The 21993-nt window shown below is 36.1% G+C and overlaps 1 protein-coding gene across 3 annotated transcripts; it reads right to left on the reverse strand.

Moving 5' to 3' along the window:
- Nucleotides 1–1732: 1732 nt before the first annotated feature.
- LOC122047407 (probable nucleoside diphosphate kinase 5) lies at nt 1733–21024 on the reverse strand. 3 transcript variants are annotated; one of them, XM_042608687.1, is made up of 5 exons: nt 20840–21024; nt 10350–10574; nt 9386–9493; nt 2098–2264; nt 1733–2001 (listed from the first exon to the last, which is right to left on the reverse strand). In XM_042608687.1, exons 1-5 carry the CDS (start codon nt 20887–20889, stop codon nt 1892–1894), a joined length of 660 nt encoding a protein of 219 aa, XP_042464621.1. In that variant the 5' UTR covers nt 20890–21024; the 3' UTR covers nt 1733–1891. The 3 variants fall into 3 exon arrangements, with proteins under 3 accessions (XP_042464621.1, XP_042464622.1, XP_042464620.1); XM_042608688.1 differs by having other exon boundaries at nt 2155–2264; nt 10350–10583; XM_042608686.1 differs by having other exon boundaries at nt 10350–10583.
- Between the last annotated feature and the right edge of the window lie 969 nt (nt 21025–21993).

Below are 21993 nucleotides of genomic sequence, written 5' to 3' on the forward strand. Positions count from 1 at the left end.
TTATCCACTTGGGGGTGCCCTCATTGAGGTGCCTTTAATGCCCCAACCTAAGGCACCTCCATTGATCTAGGGCGTCTCTTGCATTGAACTTTTATCCTCGAATTTTATCTTCTCTAGGGCGCTTCCAATCATCTTAGACGCCTCCAATCCTTCACTTGGGGTGACTCTAATCAACTAAGGTGCCCTAAACACTGTTTATTCCAATTAGATTTTTCACTTCAAACTCCTATTAAATAGATTTAGTCTAAGTAACAAAAATACCTATAAAACAAAGTTAGCACATATAATAAAAATTATGAATTAGATCTTGTCTAACACAATCAAAATCTAGTCTTGGTCTCAACTAAGATTTTCAAAATGGATCTAAATTGCACCAACACCTATAGTCTTATTGGGACTTGTCCTCACTGAATCTTTCTTCTCCAATTGCTTACTTTCACTTACCATTTACAAACTTACTTGATGTATGACTCATCAAGTCTTTCTGCCAGATGTCTCAACTGGATTTCAGCCAATGGTCAGGCCATGTTGGCCCAACTGGACTTCCTACGAAATATCAAGTTCTCTTTGACCTATCTGAGTTTATGTATTCCTTCTGACCTAACTAAACTTCAGCCTTGTGTCTACTCCTTTAGACCCGTTAAGTCTTTCAGTCTGCACACTTGATCCACATATTACAAAATATATAATCTAATTTTAACCTTGTGTCATACATCAAAATCCGAGTTTGATAATTAGTATAACTACACCAACAGGTAGTACACAGGAGACTGCCTACCAAGGATAGGACGGACTACCTTCATGATAGGAGTTGCTTCTGTGAGAGGTCACAGTAGCATGTGTTATTCACATGCGACCTGATCAAGCAGTTATGGAGGAGAATCAGATGTTGGTTGCACATATCGTAAGCTGCTGAGAGTTTTCGAACTCCACCACCGTGGGACCAACAGTTTGATGAAGGTGCGGCACCTTACCATGTCATCCATGATCCACTATGTATGGATCACAAGAAACTATTCTGTGTTTGAGGATACTAGATTTGATGTAGAGATGATTTTAAAATAAAGTACAAATTCATATATATCAGGACATCTACTTAGATATCATACTTCATCAGACATAAGTAGTTATTATTTATTTTTCATAAAAAATATCAAATATTGTATTTGGTGAAAATAATAATGACACTCTAATAAAAAAGAAAGATGTAAAATAGAAAATTAATAAAAATAATAATTACAAGTAAAGAAGAATATATAAAAAAAATCTGAAAAGAAATAACAGAAAGCAATCAAGAAAATTTAAGAGCAGCCCCATCACTTAAAATGAATCCTAAACATCTTGCAGAACAAGTTATAAATCATATTAATTATGGAATAAATACAAGATCTTTCCGAAATCAAGTTAATAATTTTTCTTTTATGTCACAAATAGAACCAAAAGAAAAATGAAATATTACTTGATCAAAATTAAATTATAGTAATGCTGGAAGAATTAATCCAATTTAAAAGAAATCAAATATCAAAATTAATCCATATAACTTAAAACATTTTAACAATTAACACAAAGTAAATATTTCAAAATAAAATAATGAAGGTATTATAAAGACTATAGCCAAATAAAAAGACTTAATTATTGAAACTTATATACAGTAACATGTTTATAATCAATACATATGCTTTTAGCATTTGCTACATATAAATTGATTAAAATCTACCAAATAGATATAAAATTTAAATTTTAAATGATTATATTAAACATGATGAATATATAGAATATCCTAAAAATGTATAAACACAAAAAAGTCCAATATAACTTAAAATAAGTATCTTGTGCTTTATCAATTACTTAGTATCTAAGAAATTTAAGAAACTAATACATTTTTAAAAATTCAGAGTTCATCATGCTCAACAGTCATATGTGACAAAAGACGATTCGTTTGTCTCCGGTGCCCCCGCCAATCCATCCCTAGACCAACATGAAGCTCAACAGCAACAGCACCTGCATGAATAAGAGAATTCAGATTATCATTATTTAAGAATGTCAGTGAATCCGAAGGTACCAATTAATTTTTAAAAACAGATGGAGAATTAATACATTTCTGTAAGGAAATTGAAACATATGCACAGTTGGCCAGTTTTAAGTAGAACAAACCAGCTGAGATATCTCCGAAGAAAAATAAAATTTCTCTTGCAGCAGCTAAAGCCGAATCTGAACCATGAACACAATTTCTCTGAGCACTTGATCCGCACATAGCCCTAATGCTGAAAATTGAACTAAAGTAAGACGACAATCTTTTGAAACTTAAGTTAGGAATTAGAATTTGGCATGGCAAATGATGAGATAAAAAGATGGTTAAGCATGTTGACATTTCATGACTTTATGGATTCTTAACAGAATATGTGATAAATTTATTATATTTTTATAAGGTTAATGTTTAAATGTGTCACTTTTAACAAAACTAATTCATCACATATTTTGTGACTTGTAAGAAACACATTACGTTTTGTTAAAAATAGCTAATCTATGCTACCATGTACCATATAAAAACCTAATAAACCTTTCACCCACCAAAATCTTGTTTAGGAATATGTCAATTGATGACACAGAAAAATAGCGATATAACATAGCAAAGGCATATTTAGAAGGATGATTAGGTATAGCATAGTAAATACCGTAGGATACTTCATGAATTAACAGTTGTTAACAAAATTTTACCATTATAATAGATTTATTAAAAGCTGTAAAGTACAAGAAAACGAAAAAAAAGAAGGTAAAAGTATCTCATTTGGTGGATGGTTCTAGTAAGTACATATCATGGGGCAAACAATAAACTACGATAGAGAGAAATGTATCAGAATGCTTAGTCTTAGAATTCACAGGTCTTTTATTTGATGATGAACTCAAATTTTTTGGTAGGCAATTTGATTCGGTTGAGCCAAATTGTGGTTAGTAATAACAGGCCAACCAAGAAGTTATTAATAAAAAGTGTTGAGATTGCACCGCAACAATAGCAAAGAATCACCAAGAAGAAAATCGAAGAAGAATCAGAAGAAAAGAGAAGAGAGACGAAAAGATTTTATCGTGATTCAGCAGTGTGCCTACTCCACAAAACGGCCAAGAAGCTCTATTAGAATTTTCTCTACATTCTTTTAGGGTTACAATAATCTTATTTATACAACCCAAAACACCTTACATGGTAAATCCCGCAATTTTCTCAGCGTCTCCAGAACGGGGCACGATTGTGCCTCGACCATGCCCTAGGCTATCCCGAACGAGGCACAGCTAGGCGCCCTAGGCTGTTTTTCTTGAATGAGGCACAACCATGCCATAGGTTGCTTTTCCTAGATAGGTCACGGCCTGGCCATGCCCTGGCTTGCTCGTTCCAACATATCCAAACACGGGTCGACCGTTCCCACCGAGCACGGTTAGACCATGCTCGATGCCACGACCATGTTTCTTCAAGCTCATCGAAGACCCGAAGTTGTCATGCCCTGGCCTTGCTTCCCAACACGGTCGTGCATGAGTTATTTCGAACAATCTTTACCTTGATGAATATCCACTCCTTTGAAGAAACACAAGCATATGAGAAGACTTCCACCAAGAACGCCGAGTTAGGCTGCAATCCTCTAGCAACTAGAGAAAAATATCAAGTTCAAGCAATGCTTGAACTTTTTTACGGTAACTAACTTTGTGAACGTATCTACAAGTACAATCTCCCTGGAAGAAATCAACTCTTTAATCTTGTGAAACCTCACATCAATATATTGGTCCTCGCATGATACACCTAATTCTTCACCAAATAGATAGCACTCTAGCTATCACAATATAACCTAACTCCACCTTGTTGAAAACTCAATTCTCTGATTAACCTTGTAAGTCATAACTCTTCCTTGGCTGTTTCAGCTACTGTCATGTACTCTAACTTAATGATGTACAATGCAACTATAGGTTAAATCATGACTTCCAACAAATAAGTCCTCCCACCACAGTGAACACATACTTGATAGTAGACCTTCTGTCATTCATATCCCTTACATAGTTTGTATCCACATATCATGTAATTGAAATATCCCCTGTTGTATGTCAATGTCATAATTTGTAGTATTTCTCAAATATTTGAAAATCCATTTAACTATATCCCAATGTTGCCGACCATGATTTGAAAGAAACTTATTATACTAACAGCTTGCGCCAAATCAAGTCTTGTACAACCATAGCATATACCAGACAATCAACTGCACTGACATAGAGAACTTTTGACATGTCTTCGATCTTTTTATCTGTCCTTGTGCATTGTATAAGAGATAATTTGAAATGATGAGCTAGAGGTGTACTTATAGACTTTGCATTTCCCATGTTGAATCTATCCAACACCTCAACAGGGCTCCACTTAGATAGCCATAATCTCCCAAAGACTCTTTCTCTCTATATCTCCATCCCAAGAATTTTCTTGACTGCACTGAAATCCTTCATGTCAAATTCCTTGTAAGTAGGTTCTTTAATTTGATGACTTCCTTCGTACTTTTCGCAGCAATTAACATGTCATCCATATATAGTAACAGGAAGATAAGTGAATCATCGTTAAGACTCCTCACGTAAATACAACAGTCATACTCACATCTTGTGTACCAATTTTGAACAATTTAGGAGTTAAAACGCTTGTACCACTGTCTTAGAGATTGCTTTAGCCCATAAAGTGATTTCTTCAACTTACAAACTAAGTACTCCTGTCCAGGCTGACAAAAATCTTGTGGTTATGACATACAAATTTGCTCTTCCAAATCACCATGAAGAAACGTTGTCTTCACATTCATTTGCTCCAATTGTAAATTATGATGTGTTACCAAGGCCAACACCAGTATGATAGATGTATGTCTGACCACCGAAGAAAATATCTCATCATAGTCAATTCCCTTCCTCTATGAATAGCCCTTTGCTACTAGCCGAGCCTTGAACTTCCCTTCCTCCTTTTCTAAGAATGCTTCTTTCTTCTTATACATGTTATAATCCTCTTCCCTTCAAGAAGTTTAGTTTGTATGCAATGACTCTATCTCCTCTGTCATAGCACTCATCCACTTATCCTTCTTTGAGCTGTGTACCACATCCTGAAAAGTAGTACGATATCCGCTACTAGTGAGAAGTGCATAAGATACCAAGTCCTCAAAATCATACCTCGTATATGGATCGATTGTATGCTCTATGTGCTTTGAACTATCACCATCAAAATCATGGATTCCTAGCTCCACTTGTACAACATCCTTGTTGTTGTTGTTTTCTGAGATTTGCTTCTCTTCCCCTTGAGTATGTTGTAATATAACTCTTTCATTAAATACCACATTTTTGATGACCACCTTGTTTACCTTCGAATTCCAAAGCTTGAAGTCTTTCACCCCTTTTTGATAACCCAAAAAGATTTACTGTCTAGACTTTGCGTCCAATTTTGATCTATCTTCACTAGAAACGTGCATGTAGGCTGGATATCCAAACACTCTCAGATTAGAGTAATCAACCGAATTTCCCATCCATACCTCCTTTGCTACTTTGTTATCTAGTGTTGCCCTTAGTGAACGACTGATCAAGAAGCACATCATGTTTATTGTCTTTACCCAGAAGTTCTTCGCAAGACACCTGAGACATCGAGCTCTTTCCTTTCTGCTACACCATTTTATTGTGGTGTCCTGTAAACTGTGAAGTGTCTCTTGATACCTTGCTACTCACAAAATTACTGGAACTTTATCCGATCTCTTCCAATCTGGTTCTCTATATTTTTCCACATCTTGATCTTTGACAAAATTTTCTGACTTGTGACTCATGAATTACACCTAGACTTTCTGTGAGTAGTCGTCAATGAAACAATATATAAAAGTTCACCACGAGGTGTTGCACTGGTCGGTCCTAGAGATTTGTATAAACATAGTCCAGAATGCCCTCCGTCTTATGTGTGGCTGTCTTGAATTGTACTCTACTTTGTTTTCCAAAAACACAATATTTGCAAAACTCAATCTTGCACGTCTTGACACCTTTCAATAAATTTCTTTTATGAAGTTCCAGCATTCCACACTCGCTCATGTAACTTAGCCACATATGCCACAAGAGTATTCCCTGCTAGTTTATGTCGTTTCATCACCGTCAGAGTACCTTTATTGACCTTCATTACTCCGCTTGTAGTACCATCCAGTGTGCCAATGAAATCAAATTCTTCCTCACATCTGGTACATATCTAACATTATTCAACGTCCTGACTACACCATCAAACATTTTGATTCTGACATTCTCTATTACAATGACTCTGCAAAATGCATTGTTACGCATCATAATAGAACAAGAATTCACCAATTTGGAGGTGTCGAATCAATCTTTGTTAGGTGTCATGTCATAAGAACATGCTGAATCCAAGATCCATGATTCTGTTAATTGCTCTAAACTGACAAAACTGAAAGCATATCGCCATCGTCGCTCTCTAAATTTCTTCTTCCACTATGTTTACAGACTTCAATAACTATCTTTACTCTCTGCATTTGCTTTCTTACTCTCTGGACAATCTCTTTTGATATGACCATTTACCCAGCACTTGTAACACGTGATCACCTTCTTCTTTCTCAATTTAGATCAGGTCTTATTATCATTGCCCGACCCATATTGAGTCTTGCTCCTGCCACATTCTTGATTACCTCTCACCACAAGTCCTTCACCTTGCGAATTCTCATCGCCTGCTTTCTTCCGCTAATGAAAACCCAACAACGCCCTTGTGACCTCCTCCAACTTGAGGGTTTCCTTTCGCCACATCATAAATGTAATCAAATTCTCGAATGTAGGAGACGACGGTAGGCACCTTGTATTCATCTTCGATCTTCACATCAACTCGTTTCAGATCACTTACAATTTGGTTGAAAACATTGATTTATGCCTCTGTCATCTTAAGCCAAACAACTTTTGCTTAAGGTAGAGCTTGTTTGTCAATGACTTGGACATGTAATGACCTTCAAGTTTGTACCAAACTACCACCGGTGATTCTTCGACCATAATGTTATACATCACGTCATCAGTTAGACAAAGTTTGATCGTCGCCACCGCCTTTGCCTATAGTTCCTCCTAATCTAGCCTTTCCATCGCTTTAGGTTTCTTTTCGCCTAACGCCTTCACCATGCCTTTGCACCAACAAATCCTTAACCCTCCTCTGCCATAATCTGAAATTTCTAGTTCCGTTGAACTTAACCATGTCGAATTTCATAGAAGAGAACCAGGCATAATGCCTTGACTCTGATATCACTTATTGAGATTGCAGCACAATAATAGTGAAGAACCACGAAGAAGAATATGAAGATCGAAAGAAAAGAGAGATGAAATTTTTTTACCATGGTTCAGGGGTGTGCAAACTATAGGGGTATTAAACTAATGAGTCATACTATGAAACTTTGGGAAAAAATAATAGAAAAAAAAATTAAGGAAGGAGACCACAGTGACAGAAAATCAATTTGGGTTCATGCCTGAAAGGTCGACAATAGAAGCTATACATCTCCTTAGACAATTAATTGAAAAATATCGAGAGCAAAAACAAGATCTACACATGGTATTCATTGACTTAGAAAAAGCTTATGATAGAGTCCTAAGAGAAATTATATGGAAAATTTTAGAAAAGAGAGGTGTTAGCGTAACATATATTGAACTAATTAAGGATATGTATGAGAATGCAACGACCAAAGTAAAGACTTCAGGCGGAGTAACTGAAGCATTTCCAATAAAGATAGGGTTACATCAAGGATCAGCCTTAAGTCCCTATCTTTTTACATTAATTATGGACGAACTCACTGCGCACATTCAAGACACAGTACCGTGGTGCATGTTGTTTGCAGATGATATTATTTTGGTGGATGAGACACGTGAAGGAGTAAATGCTAAGCTAGAATCTTGGAGGGAAACACTAGAAGGGAAAGGTTTTAAGCTTAGTAGATTAAAGACAGAATATATAGAATTTAAGTTTAGCAATATTAGAAGTAATGAAACAATTGTTAAGATAGGAGAGGACGAGTTGCCCGGAATCGAGAGATTTAAATATTTAGGATCATTTTTACAAAATGATGGAGGGATTGAGAGAGATGTCTTACATAGAATACAAGCAGGATGGGTGAAATGGAGGGGAGCGTCGGGTGTTTTATGTGACCGTAAAGTACCTCTTAAACTTAAAGGTAAGTTCTATAAAACCGCAGTTAGACCTGCTATGTTATATGGAGCTGAATGTTGGGCTATGACTCGAGCACATGAGCATAAGATGAGAGTTGCAGAGATGAGGATGTTAAGGTGGATGTGTGGACATACGAAGATGGACAAAATAAGGAATGAGAGCATTAGAGAGAAAGTCGGAGTTACATCTATTGAGGACAAACTCCGAGAGACACGTTTAAGATGGTACGGACATGTACTTAGACGACCAATAAATGCTCCAGTTAGGCGATGTGAAACTATGATAAACATGCATATCAAACGAGGAAGAGGACAACCAAAAAAGACTTGGTTAGCAACAATAAAACAAGATAAAATTTATTTAAATATAGATGATGATATAATAGGAGATAGGGCTCAATGGCGTAAAATGATTCATACAGCCGACCCCACCTAGTGGGAAAAGGCTTGGTTGTTGTTGTTATTGTTGTTGGTTTAGGGGTGTGCCTACTCCACAAAACGGCCAAGAAGCTCTATTAGAATTTTCTCTACATTCTTTTAGGGTTACAATGATCTTATTTATACAACCCAAAAACCCTACATGGTATTTTAGACCCAAAATATCATGTATTACACGAAATCCAGAAAATCCCACAATTTTTCCAACATCTCCCGATCGGGGCACGACCGTGCCCTAGGCTGCTTTTCTTGAACAAGGCATGGCCAAGCCGTGCCACAGCCGTGTCCTAGGCTGCTTTTCTCAGACGGGGAATGGCCAAGACATCCCCTTGGCACGTCCGTGCCTTGGCTTGCCAGCTCCAACAGATCTGGACACGGTAGCATAGCCATGCCCGACACCACGGCCATGTTTCTCCTAGCTCGTTGAAGACCCGAAGCTGTCACACCCTGGCCTTGCTTCCCAACACGGTCGTGCTCGTCTTCACTCCATATGAGCCATCTCTAACAAAAAGGCAATAGGAAGTGGATAACAATACTTTTCTCAGCCATTCTTCCGGTGGATAAATTAAAGAATCGGGTAATAGGGAATTACTAGTAGGTGATCAAGAGAGAAGATAATAGGAAGATTGGTGTAACTTTTCATTAGCTTGCATCTCATCAAATATCCAATAAGCTAATCTAGTTTTACAATAAATGCCTATCATTATAAGTTGACATGATCAATTTCTTTTGAAGCTGAAGTTTAGTTTTAAGAATAATCTACCTGTGTGGGTGGGAAACTCTAGCTTTGCCTGCATCTGTTGGACCAATCAGAGCACGCCATTCTGAGATACCATTAGTCTTCTCAATAACCATAGCAAGCACTGGACCACTAAAGATTAATATCAAATTATACAGTGAAATATTGGCAAAATGATAACCATAATGTATTTAGGTACAAGCACAAAAGGAAAACTGCATTGCTAGTGTTCAAACATCTTTAGAGAATCAAATGACCCTGGTTGAAAAGAATTAAGAGGAAATTTGAAGCCATGAGAAACAGCACATGAGCATGCTAAGGACAAGTCAGTGATAGTAAATTATTTATATACTCAGAAGTATCTACTCGTGTATGAACAAGAACTAGAGGCTACTTCAAATTACAGAAGGCACTGTGTTGGTTGCTATATGTCCCAATTAATAATTAATTTAATATGGGAGGAAAAAGATGCAACTAGGAAAGAAAAATTCAATCATAAATAGAAAAAACTGATGCATGAGAATTAAATATGTATTTGATTCCAGTGAACTAACAAAACCTACTACGAAACTGAACAAAAAAACAATTCACAAAGATTGGAAGATATGAAGTGACAAATCAAAGTAGTAGAGCGAAAGATGAGAAATTAGACATAAATTGCATTTCAAATCATCAACAAAGGAACATGACTGGAACTCCATTTTTGCAGAAGTGGTCAATGTAATAAGTGGTTAAAGCTCAGCACTTAGTGCTTTCAGAACTGAGAATGTTCCAAACTGCATCCATCAATCTCTCAGGTAGAAGCTTTTATGTTTGAAATGCATGCTTGACAACTTAAAATAATAAACTAAAATGCAGCATTATGTTCCTTTCGGGATAAATACTTTATTCAATGAAAACAATTAATAGTCGTGGAAAAAAAAGAGGAGAAAATGTTTCAATTCTTATAGGCGGCATACAGTGGCTTGAATTCTTTACAATTAAATACCTTGTCATATACTCAACAAGATTTGGGAAGAAGCTCTTTGCTGAATGTTCGGAGTAGAAAAGTGTTGCATTCTCCACAACAAGTTGGACCATCAACTCTTGGACAATGAAGAATCCATTTTCCAAAATTACCTGTTTTATCCTGTCTGTGAAGTTCCCGTAGATTCCATCTGGTTTTATCATAGCCAAAGTTCTTTCCCTTTTTAAAGCCATGAAGCTGGTGGACCTAAAATTACTCAAAAAAAATGCAAGTTCCATGTTGATACAGACACCAACAAGCTATATATTAAAATATAGTTATACACAAAGACCAATTAGATTAAGAACTACTACAATAGTTCTTGACACAATATCTCATCAGAAATGAAAAACGTCCTCTGTTAACGAGGGGAAAAAAGAACTATAAGAAAGAAGATAAAGCAAATATTAGTAATAATTACATAAACAAGAATCTAATTACTAATATTTGTTTTACCTTCTTTCTTATTTTGCAAAAAGATGGAAGATTTTAGACGTAACAATACATTGAAGTAGATGAGGCATCAAAATCCCAAACAAGAAGAAAACCACAAATAGGCAAACAAGTAATTATTGATGGAAGAGCTCCCTGCATAAATAAGCTTAAAACCTAAAACAATGACAAACATCCAAACATATATCCCTTTCTAAGTTAGAAAGTAACCATGAGAACAAATTGGTTATCAAATCCTCAATCCCTACCTCTAAGACTGATAGCCAAGTATGGGCATCCAGATTGTTTGTTTAGAGTCAAAACTCATACCTCAGTGTCAAGCAGGACACTAGGAATGTGTAGGGTGCTCCATGATTCAGTATAGAGGAGCCACCACCTGTCTTCTATGCCCAACTGTAGGCACTATGGGAGTGATTATATTAAAATGCAGTTTCCTTTCAAATAGCAACTAGCAAGTCATCATGGAGTTGAATGGGCTCTGGACTGTTTTCAACAAAAATGAAAAATATGTCCACAAACAATAGAGGGACAAGGGGGGTAAGATTAATGTAGCCAGATGGTTGGGGAAAACACAACTTGATGTTGACCAAGATAACTTTGTCTTTGTCAAATCATCCAGATTCTAAAATATTAAAATATACATGTGCATAATCCACAACTTGATGTTCACCAAGCTTGACCTTTGTCTTTGTCAAATCATCCCAATCCAAAAATATTAAAATATACAACATGTGCATATTCCACAATAGAGGACTCAATTACAGACTTCTGAATGATAAATCTGAAAACAATATTCAGAGTGAAAGTTAAGGGGCTATGAATCCGAGCAAAAAAACTTTCTTTTCAATGGAAAATATATCTGTTCAACTTAATTGAAGAGCCAATTGATAATACCCTCAGTTCAAGTGACGCCCAAACCAGTCCAGACATGCTAAAGTGTCAACTCCAATCATTGTTCCACAAAAAAACCTCAACAGATGTCACTACACACTTGCCAGACATAAAAGACAACAAATTAAAAGGGCAGCCCGATACACAAAATTTCTGCCAAAGCATGTCCCGGGGAAGGATCGGACAGCATTATGTCGTTTGTACACAATCTAATTCTGCATTGCAAAAGGTTGTCTCCACGGCTCAAACTCGTGACCACCAAGTCACACAGCAACAACTTTACTGCGCCAAGGCTTCCCATGAAAAGACATAACAAAAGAAATCACATATGAATCTCCTACACCAATGAATGTTCATGTGTCAGTAAAATGAAGACTCTGACCTATATACCCTAGCCATAGAAACTTGCATTAAGGCACAGAAAGTCCACTAAGACAACAATTGGCATACAATTCGAAACATAGCCCCATTTGTCAAGTAGGTCACCCTGAGGCTTTGCTCAGCAACCCCATATATCCCCTTATTTAAAAGAGTTGTGTATGAGTCTCCACATCTGTCCCCCTTTTTTGACCTCAAATCTTTGTCTAACATAAGCATAGAAATGCAATTTCACTAGAACATTCTCAACATTCTCTTTTTTCTTGGCAAATCCAAGTATCTCTCCTACTTTCTCTTACCACAATGAGCTATCCCAACAGCAATCCAAACCTTGCCTGAGACTAGGATGGATATTGAGGTGTTATTAAATGATCATATAATATATTTGTCAACTTAAATTGACCCACGAGTTTTACACCAATAGGGCTCGACTTTTGCATTCTCAACTGAGAAAGTTGCTAGGTAGAATCTGTCTTAATTTTAATTATTTATTAAGATAGGGTGTCTACTCTTAAAGCTAAACAAGATTCACTAATATTACAAACAGATGGATTTCAGAGTCTAATATTTCTATCGCATATTAGCTATATTTGAATTTTTAATAAGTAATGATTGTGTGATTATATAGATACTCACTCGGGGAAGCATATTATCTTGCAAACCTTTGGATCCTTGTTTGGTGTGTATTTAAGGTGGGTGAATTGACTTCTTAATTTCTTATTAATGAACCATTGTATATGAATTCAATCGTGAAAAAAAAATTATATCTATATTAGACCAGAATCAGAAATTTTCTAAAAGTAGGTGCATAAATTTACAAGACATAGTCACTTCTGTATTCTCATAATTTATTCTTCTGTTATAGAATGGATAATTCTGATTTGACCTATACTTCAATTTGTAATAAGTCTAGCCATGTTAAGCCAAATTAGATCAGATGTCATTTTTGTTGGATGTGTACTTAGTTTATTCCCTATTGTAGAACTCATTGCATTAAACCAAAGCTATATAAGAGGGATGTTTGATGCATTGAATAAAACAATAGGAAAGGAGAAAAAGAAGAAATTTAATTTCATCCAATTATTTCATTTTATTTCCAACCAAATGAATAGAGGGAAAAGAAATTTGATAAAATGACATTATTTTCTTCTTTTTGGTTATGTGCAAATAAGCAAAATGGATGAAAGTGGTGGAAGTCTTTTCTTTTTCCATACTTAAAATTTCTTAGTTTCTCTCCTACATCCTATCCATTAAATAGTCACGGCATAATGTGGTTGACCACAATTGTTGCAAATCAAAAGTTCTGGTTTAGTTTTGATGTTTCTGAAAATAAGGGCTGGATTTGTTAGTGTTGGCTTGAAGGATGCCATATGTCTAGGGTATTCGGTTTCCTGTGGAGACGGGAAATAGCTTAGGGAAAATATGGAAAAAAAATGGATACCAGAAGAATTTTGTAATTTATGATTCTTTGGAGGGATGGAAAGAGCGCAGGAAAGTTTAGTTTCTTAAAATTGATTGTTTAAATCATTAAAAAAACAATTGAATAGATTTATCAAAAAAAATCTCAGTCAATTGTCTGAACAGTTATACCAATGCTTTTGTCCGATTCGCACAACCATCAAGAAGTTAGTGAAACTTTTCCATAGCCTCTTCTTTCCATCAGTCTTTGACCAAGGAAATGATGGGATATAGCTAGGTAGTTTTCCTTGTTCATTACTTCCACTTTAGGTAAAAATTTAAGGATTTATTAAATTACTCAATCTCTAAGACATTTCAAATTTTTTTGTAGTTATAATGTAAATTATAAAATATATATCATGGATTGAAATATCGAGACGTGCCGCCCGAAACGGGCGGTATTTACCGTTCTGGCACAGGATCGGCACCGGTACATATCGGCATTGCGACCGAGAGTCTGTTTCGAGGTTGCGACGGCCTCATGAGGTCGCGGAGGGTGCCGCGACCTAGCAACGACCCTTCGTCCCCTGTGAAGGGCCCCACGGTTGGCCTCCGCCGGGGCGCAACGGCTGCCCTCCACCAGGGCACAACGGTTGTCGCACCTCTAAGGCAACACTCCACGAGGGGCATGGAGGGTGCATGGTCCCACGGCGGCCGCCCGCAAGCTCATGGGTTTGCGGAGAAGAAAAAGGAAATAAATTAAACGGAAACTTAGAATAATAATTTCAATCAACTCCCAGCTATGAATATGATAATCTAAATATGCCTCAGGGACAATGGTGCAGCAGCAGGACGCCTTCTTAGTTTCCTGCGCAGGACACCTTCTTAGTTTTCTAGGCATCCAAAGATCGAATCTCAACCTCAATGAACTAACGAATGAATTTCCCTTAATGGGTGGTTGACCTAAGAATATCACACTGATGGACCGTCCGTTGCAAGCACTTCCTAATTTGCCCTGATGGCCAATGGGAAACTTCCGTGAGGCCGAGCCGCTCACCCCAGGATTAGTCAGCGTAAGGTGGGCACCTGGTGTCAACTGAGATAGTCTAAATATGCTTTATCAAAGCCTAATAAAATTATCCCATTAATTTAATGTATATTTTATTTATTTATTTTATTTTTAAAAATATATAATAAATTATTTATTTATCTATTTACTATATAGAGGTGGAATGATTTCATATTTTTTCTTTTTTAAAAAATTATTTATTTTTACTTTTTGTATTTTAAGTTTTTTAATATTTAGATTAAATTTTTTATTTTAAACTAACATATCTATATTTAAAAAAATACCGAAACCATATCAGTACTGCACAATACAATACCGAAACCGTACGTTCCGGTCATAAATCGAAACTTCAATACAACTTGAGATTTTAAACCATCCCTATATATAATTTAATATATTGCAATAAGTATTTATTTTAAAAAAGCGAATACATGATACTTAATCAACAACAACAATCAAATCTTTATCCCACTAAATGGGGTTGACTATATGAATTCTCCTACACCATTGAGTTCAATCTTCTACTATATTCTCATCTATATTTAAATGAATTTTATCTATTATTACTATTCAAATCTTCTTTGATCTCCCCCTCGATTAATATGCATATTTGTCGTACTCTTATATCGTCTAATTGAAGTATTTATTGGCTGTCTAAGTACGTATCTATATCATCTTAAATGCATCTCTCAATCTTAACATTTTCATCTCTGCGACTCTCATCTATTTCTCGAGTGTTCACTTCATAACCCAACATTCAACTTCATATAACATAATAGGTGTAATCACCATTTTGTAAAACTTCCATTTAAGCTTTAAAAGTACCCTACGATCACAAAAAACACATACACCCTCCTCCATTTCAATTATTCTACTTGTATCTTATGTAAAACATGTCTATCAACCACTCCATCATTTTACAAAAACGATCCTAGATACTTAAAACTTTCAATTACACATAACTTGTCATCTCTTATCTTAACAATTATTTTATTACGTTTACTATTACAAAACTTAAATTTCATATAGTTTGTCTTTACTAAGTCTAAAATCTTTCACTTCTAATGTCTCCCTCTAAAATTCAAACTTAGTATTTACTTTTTTACGTATCTCGTAGACTAAAACAATGTCATCTATAAACAACATGTATCATCATAATGTGTCTTGGAAATATTTAGTGAATTCATCCATAACTAGTGTAAAAAAAAATAAATTTAGAGTGGATCCTTGATGTAACTCTATTTTTATAGAAAATGGTTAGATTAATCCACTTGGAGTCTTCACTCTTGTCATTGCATCCTCATGCATGTTCTTAATTATTTTAATATACGTTGTGTTAATATCTTTCTTTTCTAGAATTCTCTAGATAATTTTCCTCAAAACTCTTTCGTAAGTTTTTTCTAGGTTAATAAATACTATGTATATTTTTTTTGATATTTTTTAATTAGTTGTCTAAGAAAATATATAACTTTCATTGTCAACCATTCAAGCATGAATCTCCTTAATTTTTTTGTATCACTCTTCCCAAAGTGTCATGGTATGGTTCATTAGCTTAATATTCATATAATTTGCACAATTTTGTACATATCTTTTGTTTTTATATAAGGGACTAAAGTATTTACTCTTTAGCATTTTCTTCATTTTCAATATCAGGCTAAATAATTTTGTAAGTCATTCAATATACTACTTCCCTAGACACTTCCATGTTTATATTCGAATATTTAATCCAACTATTTTTTTCATTTTTCATCTCATTTAATGCATATACTATTTTGAAATTTGAATTCTCTAATAAAAAAATAAATTTTTATACTTCTATGACCTACTTGAATTTCCTAAACCCTAACCTAGACCTATTAGTGCATGGTACACCACATGATTGAATCTATATTTTGATATATGGCAAAAGAATTTAAAGTTAGGTTATGTGTGATCTGTTGTGTATGTCAAGTGTGCGAAACTTATGAAGACTTGGTAGGTCAGATGACCAAATACCAAGCAAGAAGGAAAAGCCCTAATGGGTTAGTAGGATTGGACACTAGGTAGTGAAAGTCTTGATTAGAGGGGTCCTGATGGGTCAAGGAGATCGGACATCAGACAACAGAAGTCTTAATGGATCAATAGGCAGGCAACTAGACCAGATATCTAACAAGGTAAGTCTTGGGTAACTAGACAAGGTAAGCTCAGAGAGACCACATGGAAGGTGATGAGGAGTGAATCTCTTTTCTAGGACAAGGGTAGTCTTGTAGGTAGTGCAAGCTTGACGGAGAAACCACTCGGTGTTTCGAAGTCAAGATGGACAATTGTGATTGTTCAAAGCTTAGTTCTAGTTATATATGTCTTGTGGATTAACTTTGTGTTGCAGGAAGTTAACTAAAGTTGACTAATCAAACTTGGAAGGTCTGAGCAATGGAATCATGTCCAAGCAAGCTGATGTTCCAAATGATCGGAAGCTATCTGGGCAACTTGATGCCCAAAATGAGTCTTTAGTCAAATAAAAGATGACTTGGAGGATCACGTTATGGTTCAAGCGACCGAAAGGAGGTTCCAACCGCATGATGACCAAGTCATAAGGATAATTGGGGAGCTATCCGATAGAGACTTGACACATAAGCTTCTGGGAGATAAGTGACTTCCAAACAACAAAAGATAAGTACTGTTGAACGAGTAGAAGATACAAGCTTAGCTAGGGGCACACGAAAGGGTCTTCTAAGCACCCGAGCACTAGTATAATTAGGGGTAGATAGGGGGCCTCTCAACATCATCAATTCAGAATATCTAATACTCATTATGTTGTTCCAAAGTGTGTTGCCAGGTTAAAGTTCCCATTAGGTAACCTCGCTTCTAGTTTGAAAGTTTTATTTGTTGTCTAATTCTTTCTATGTAACTTGTATTTGATTATTATTCTCACATCATATATATCTCATCGAATATTTGTAAAGATTTCTCCACCTCTAGAAGAGTTTTGTTAAAGGAGAAGATTAAAGAGATTATTCAGGACCGATCCACCTAATGGATTAATACATCGTGGATGTAACAACCCTGGGGTTGTGAACCACATTAAATCAACGTGTCCATTTTAATTTCCACTGCATTATACTCTATGTTTAGTAGTGTTCTAAAAATCGGCCTAGACGGCCGCCTAGGCGCTAGGCGCCAGCCACACTGAAAACATACTAGTCGGCCAGCCTAGATGCCTAGGCGGGATTAGACAATCCTAGGCACTGACTAATCAGTCAAATTGTCTAGGCACCATGGAAATAGTGCGGGGTTTTCATGATTTTTTTTTAGTCTGGACTTTTAAATTTAAAGCCCAATTAAAAAAAACTGAAATGTAACATTGAGTTTATGTCCAATGATGATATTGAATTTGTGTACGATGAAAAATAAGTTGTTGAAAATTATATAGAAGAAGAAGTAAAATAAATTTGTGATATTTTATTAGTTGTGAAATTTTAAACTCATTTTAAATTTGATGTTATTGTTTTGGAGTTATAGAATGTGATTTATTATGTAATTTATGTTGATACCGTGGAATCCGCCTAGCGACGCCTAGTCCTTGCCTAGGTGACCTAGGCACTAGGTGTTGGTCTAATGTCAGACTTGCGCCTAGAGAATTTTAGAACCTTACTGTTTAGTAGTATTCTAAAAATCGACTTAGGCGGTCGTCTAAGTGCTGCCTAGACGATAAGCGCTAGCCAACCGCACTGAAAACATGCTAGTCGGTCAGCCTAGACGGCCTAAGCGCCTAGGCAGGATTAGGCAACTCTAGGCGCCAACTAATCGGTCCAATCATCTAGGCGTCATGGAAATAGTGCAGGGTTTTCATGATTTATTTTAGTTTGGGCTTTTAAATTTAAAACCCAATTAAAAAAAAACTAAAATGTAATCTTAAGTTTATGTCCGATGATATTATTGAGTTTGTGTCCGATGAAAATAAATTGTTGAAAATTATAGAGAAGTAGAATAAGTTTGTGATATTTTATTAGTTCTATAATTTTGAACTCATTTTAAATTCGATGTTATTATGTTGGAGTTATAGAATGTGATTTATTATGTAATTATGTTGATACCGTGGAATCTGCCTAACAGCGCCTAGTCCCCGCCTAGGCGGCCTAGGCACTAGGCAATGTTTGGCGCACGACTAGTGCCTACCAAATTTTAGAACCTTGGTGTTTAGTAGTGTTCTAAAAATTGGCATAGGTGGTCACTTAGGTGCTAAGCGCCAGCCAGCCGCACCGAGCACATGCTAGTTGGCCAGCCTAGGTGGGATTAGACAGCTCTAGGCACTGACTAATTGGTCGAATCGTCTAGGCGTCGCGGAAATAGTGCAGAGTTTTCATGATTTTTTTAGTTTGGATTTTTAAATTTAAAGACCAATTAAAAAAAACTAAAATGTAACCATTGAGTTTGTGTTCGATGATGATATTGAGTTTGTGTCAAATGAAAAATAAGTTGTTAAAAATTATGGAGAAGAAGTAGAATAAATTTTTGATATTTTATTAATTGTGTAATTTTGAACTCATTTTAAATTTGATGTTATTGTGTTAGAGTTATAGAATGTAATTTATTATGTAATTTATGTTGATACTGTGGAATCCACCTAGTGACGCCTAGTCCTCGCCTAGACTGCCTAGGCACTAGGCGCTGGTTTAGCGCTCGGCGCTCGACTAGCTCCTAGCAAATTTTCAAACCTCGATTAACACATTGGCTGAGAAAGGGATATTCTTGTGTATGTTGGGTATGCATCTCCCACACGTCTGAACAATTATCCTATCTCCTCCTAAGAGTCTGACTACTCCTACAAAGTTCCGATCCTATAGCCATTTGCCCTTCCTACCTTGTCACGACTCTTGAGTCTCTGCGTACTAGTATTTGCTAGGAATGACCTCTTCTACTATCACCGAGACTATTTGGCCTATCTTCTCCGTCCTTAGTGAGGGCGGCCAGAGGTTGTCGTGTAATAGATAAAATCTCTGGATCTTCACGATTACCTCTTCCCATATTCTCCATCTCAACACCTTAGCCCACTATTCCCATAGACAATGTCATTTGATGTTGCTGAAAAACTCAGCAACTGCAATTTCAAGGAACAACAAGGAGAGGTTTGGAAATGTTGAACCCATACTAGAGAGAGACTTCCTCGTAGGCCCCTCTTCCCTATTTAGAGCATTCGCTCAATCCCATCCTCTTAGAAGGATCTGATTTCTTTGGGCACGCCCACTTATTTCGCAATGTGGCCCTATCCTTTGATAATATTATATTCCTATCTCCCAATACTAGCGGGATGCCCTGATAGGCTTTACTTAAGGTGGCCTGGCCCTCACCTACGAGTCCCCTTTGGATCAAGACCTCCCAAGCTGAGACCTTTCGAGGCCTCGAGGATGAGATCCCTTTATGTTGAGACCTTCTGAGGCCTTTGGGTTGAGATCCCTCTAGGGCAAGACATTTCGAGACCTTACCAGGGAGACCCCTTGAGACCTCTAGGCTGAGATCCCTACGGGTCCAGACTCACCCTATGCTTCGAGCTATCTATGTCCCTTGACTTCCCTGGCTTGCTGCAATGTGCATCCCAACTTATATAGTTTCATTTACTAATTAGAAACTTACTCAACTGAGTCCTTAATTATTTAAGCTAAATAAGTTCAAAAGTAGAAAGAGCAGCCTTACTCTACCACTACACTCGATTTGGTCAAGACGAATCACTTTTTGTTTTCTAAGATACTAGATTGACTCTAAGAAGAACATAATATTTTGATGTTGATCTACTATGCGGAACTCTCCGACTGCTCGTAGTTTGTTGCAAAGAAACAAGTAGCAAAGCTTGACTCTGCCGATCCCCCTTTGAGTGAGAGCGAGTGGAAGTCTAGCGCATAGCACCTTCTCTGAACTTGAGTTTCGTATGTATAGGATAGCTAGCCCAACCAGCACACTTAGATAGTTGGCGTAATGATATAGGAGATCCCTTCGTAAAGCATTCTTAAGAGTACTCCAAGTAGTTCCATTGCATCTCTTCCACTGAACCCCCTCCATCACCACCAATACTCGCAATGGACCACAAAGAGTACTACTCGTAGCTCCATCGTACTAACAAACTGTTTATTGTAGGTAGAGCAAGATTAAAAAAAAAAATGAAATCTTTATGAAATCACAAATTCAACACATCAGAAATTATTTAAAGTTCATCCAATGCAGCAATAAAGGTCATAATGGAAAACGACTATGACAATTGACCTTGTCACGCTCGATTTGTTTATGGTAGTTCAAGTTTGAGTAGGCTTACTGAAAGCAGAGAACGATGGACAAGACGAGGAAGGGTGGGAACTTTCTCATCGGGAGTGGGAGACGGCAGATCAGAGTAGATCGTTGAGCTTCGCCTTTCGGAGGAAGGGTGCGGGCAGAACAAGAGGCAGAGAGGGCACAGCCGTTTCAGGTCGTCGGCGTCCATGAGTTTGTTTTACAAAGCCCGAATGTGATCAAGATACGGTGAAACGGATGGATCCATATGGGACTGGGGACCAGAATCGTAACTAATCCTGGACGTCCAAGCATTCGAAGGAACCAAATCCACCCCGTCCAGTTGACGATCATTTATCAATTCATGCTCTGAATTTTTGGGGGGCACAAATTCAGTCGTTCATTTTATTTTTTAAAAAAATAATAATTGAAACGGTCCTCTTATTTTTATTTTTTTTAGTTATCAATCCGATTTATAAAAAAATTTATTGGTCATTCAGATAAATTAGAAAATATTAATTATCAGTCCAGTCTTTTTTAATCAATCTATGTTAAAAAAATTATTTATTAATTAGTATAAATCAATACTTAAATATTAGAAAAGAATTAAATATTCTAAAAGAAATTGTGAAAGTACTCTAAAAGGACCTCATATCCTTTTTCTCATCAAACGACAATTTCAATTTCAATACAACGCCTTATTTTATTTTATTTTATCTTTAAAATTTTTTATTTTAATACTTTAACTTTATTTAAAATTATTATAACATATAACAGTTTAAATTATTTATAGTAAGTTTGATCAAAATTAAATTGAAATGATTTTAATTAAATTAGAGTAATTTTAATCAAGCTGAAAAAAATGAATAATAGTATTCCACATATAGTAATTTTGATGAAATAAGAATAATTTTATTTTACATTGTAATAATTTTAACTAAACTTATTAAATACAAAAAAAAAATTGATATTTTTAAGATAAAATAAGATAGGTCATTATTTTGGTATTTTTCAAATCGAGAGTATCTTTTAGCTATAATAAGAGCATCTGCAACGCGGCGTTAATATCTCGTTATAATGTAACTATGCATTTAACGTCGCGTTGCAGATGCAGTGTTGGTGTTCATTCGCTTGAACGCGTTCAAGCTTTGCATGGGGTGGGCTAGCCCTGCCCCACCCCATGTGTATAATTTTTTTAAA

Source organism: Zingiber officinale, chromosome 2B (assembly GCF_018446385.1).
Source record: "Zingiber officinale cultivar Zhangliang chromosome 2B, Zo_v1.1, whole genome shotgun sequence".
NCBI classification, from domain to species: domain Eukaryota; kingdom Viridiplantae; phylum Streptophyta; class Magnoliopsida; order Zingiberales; family Zingiberaceae; genus Zingiber; species Zingiber officinale.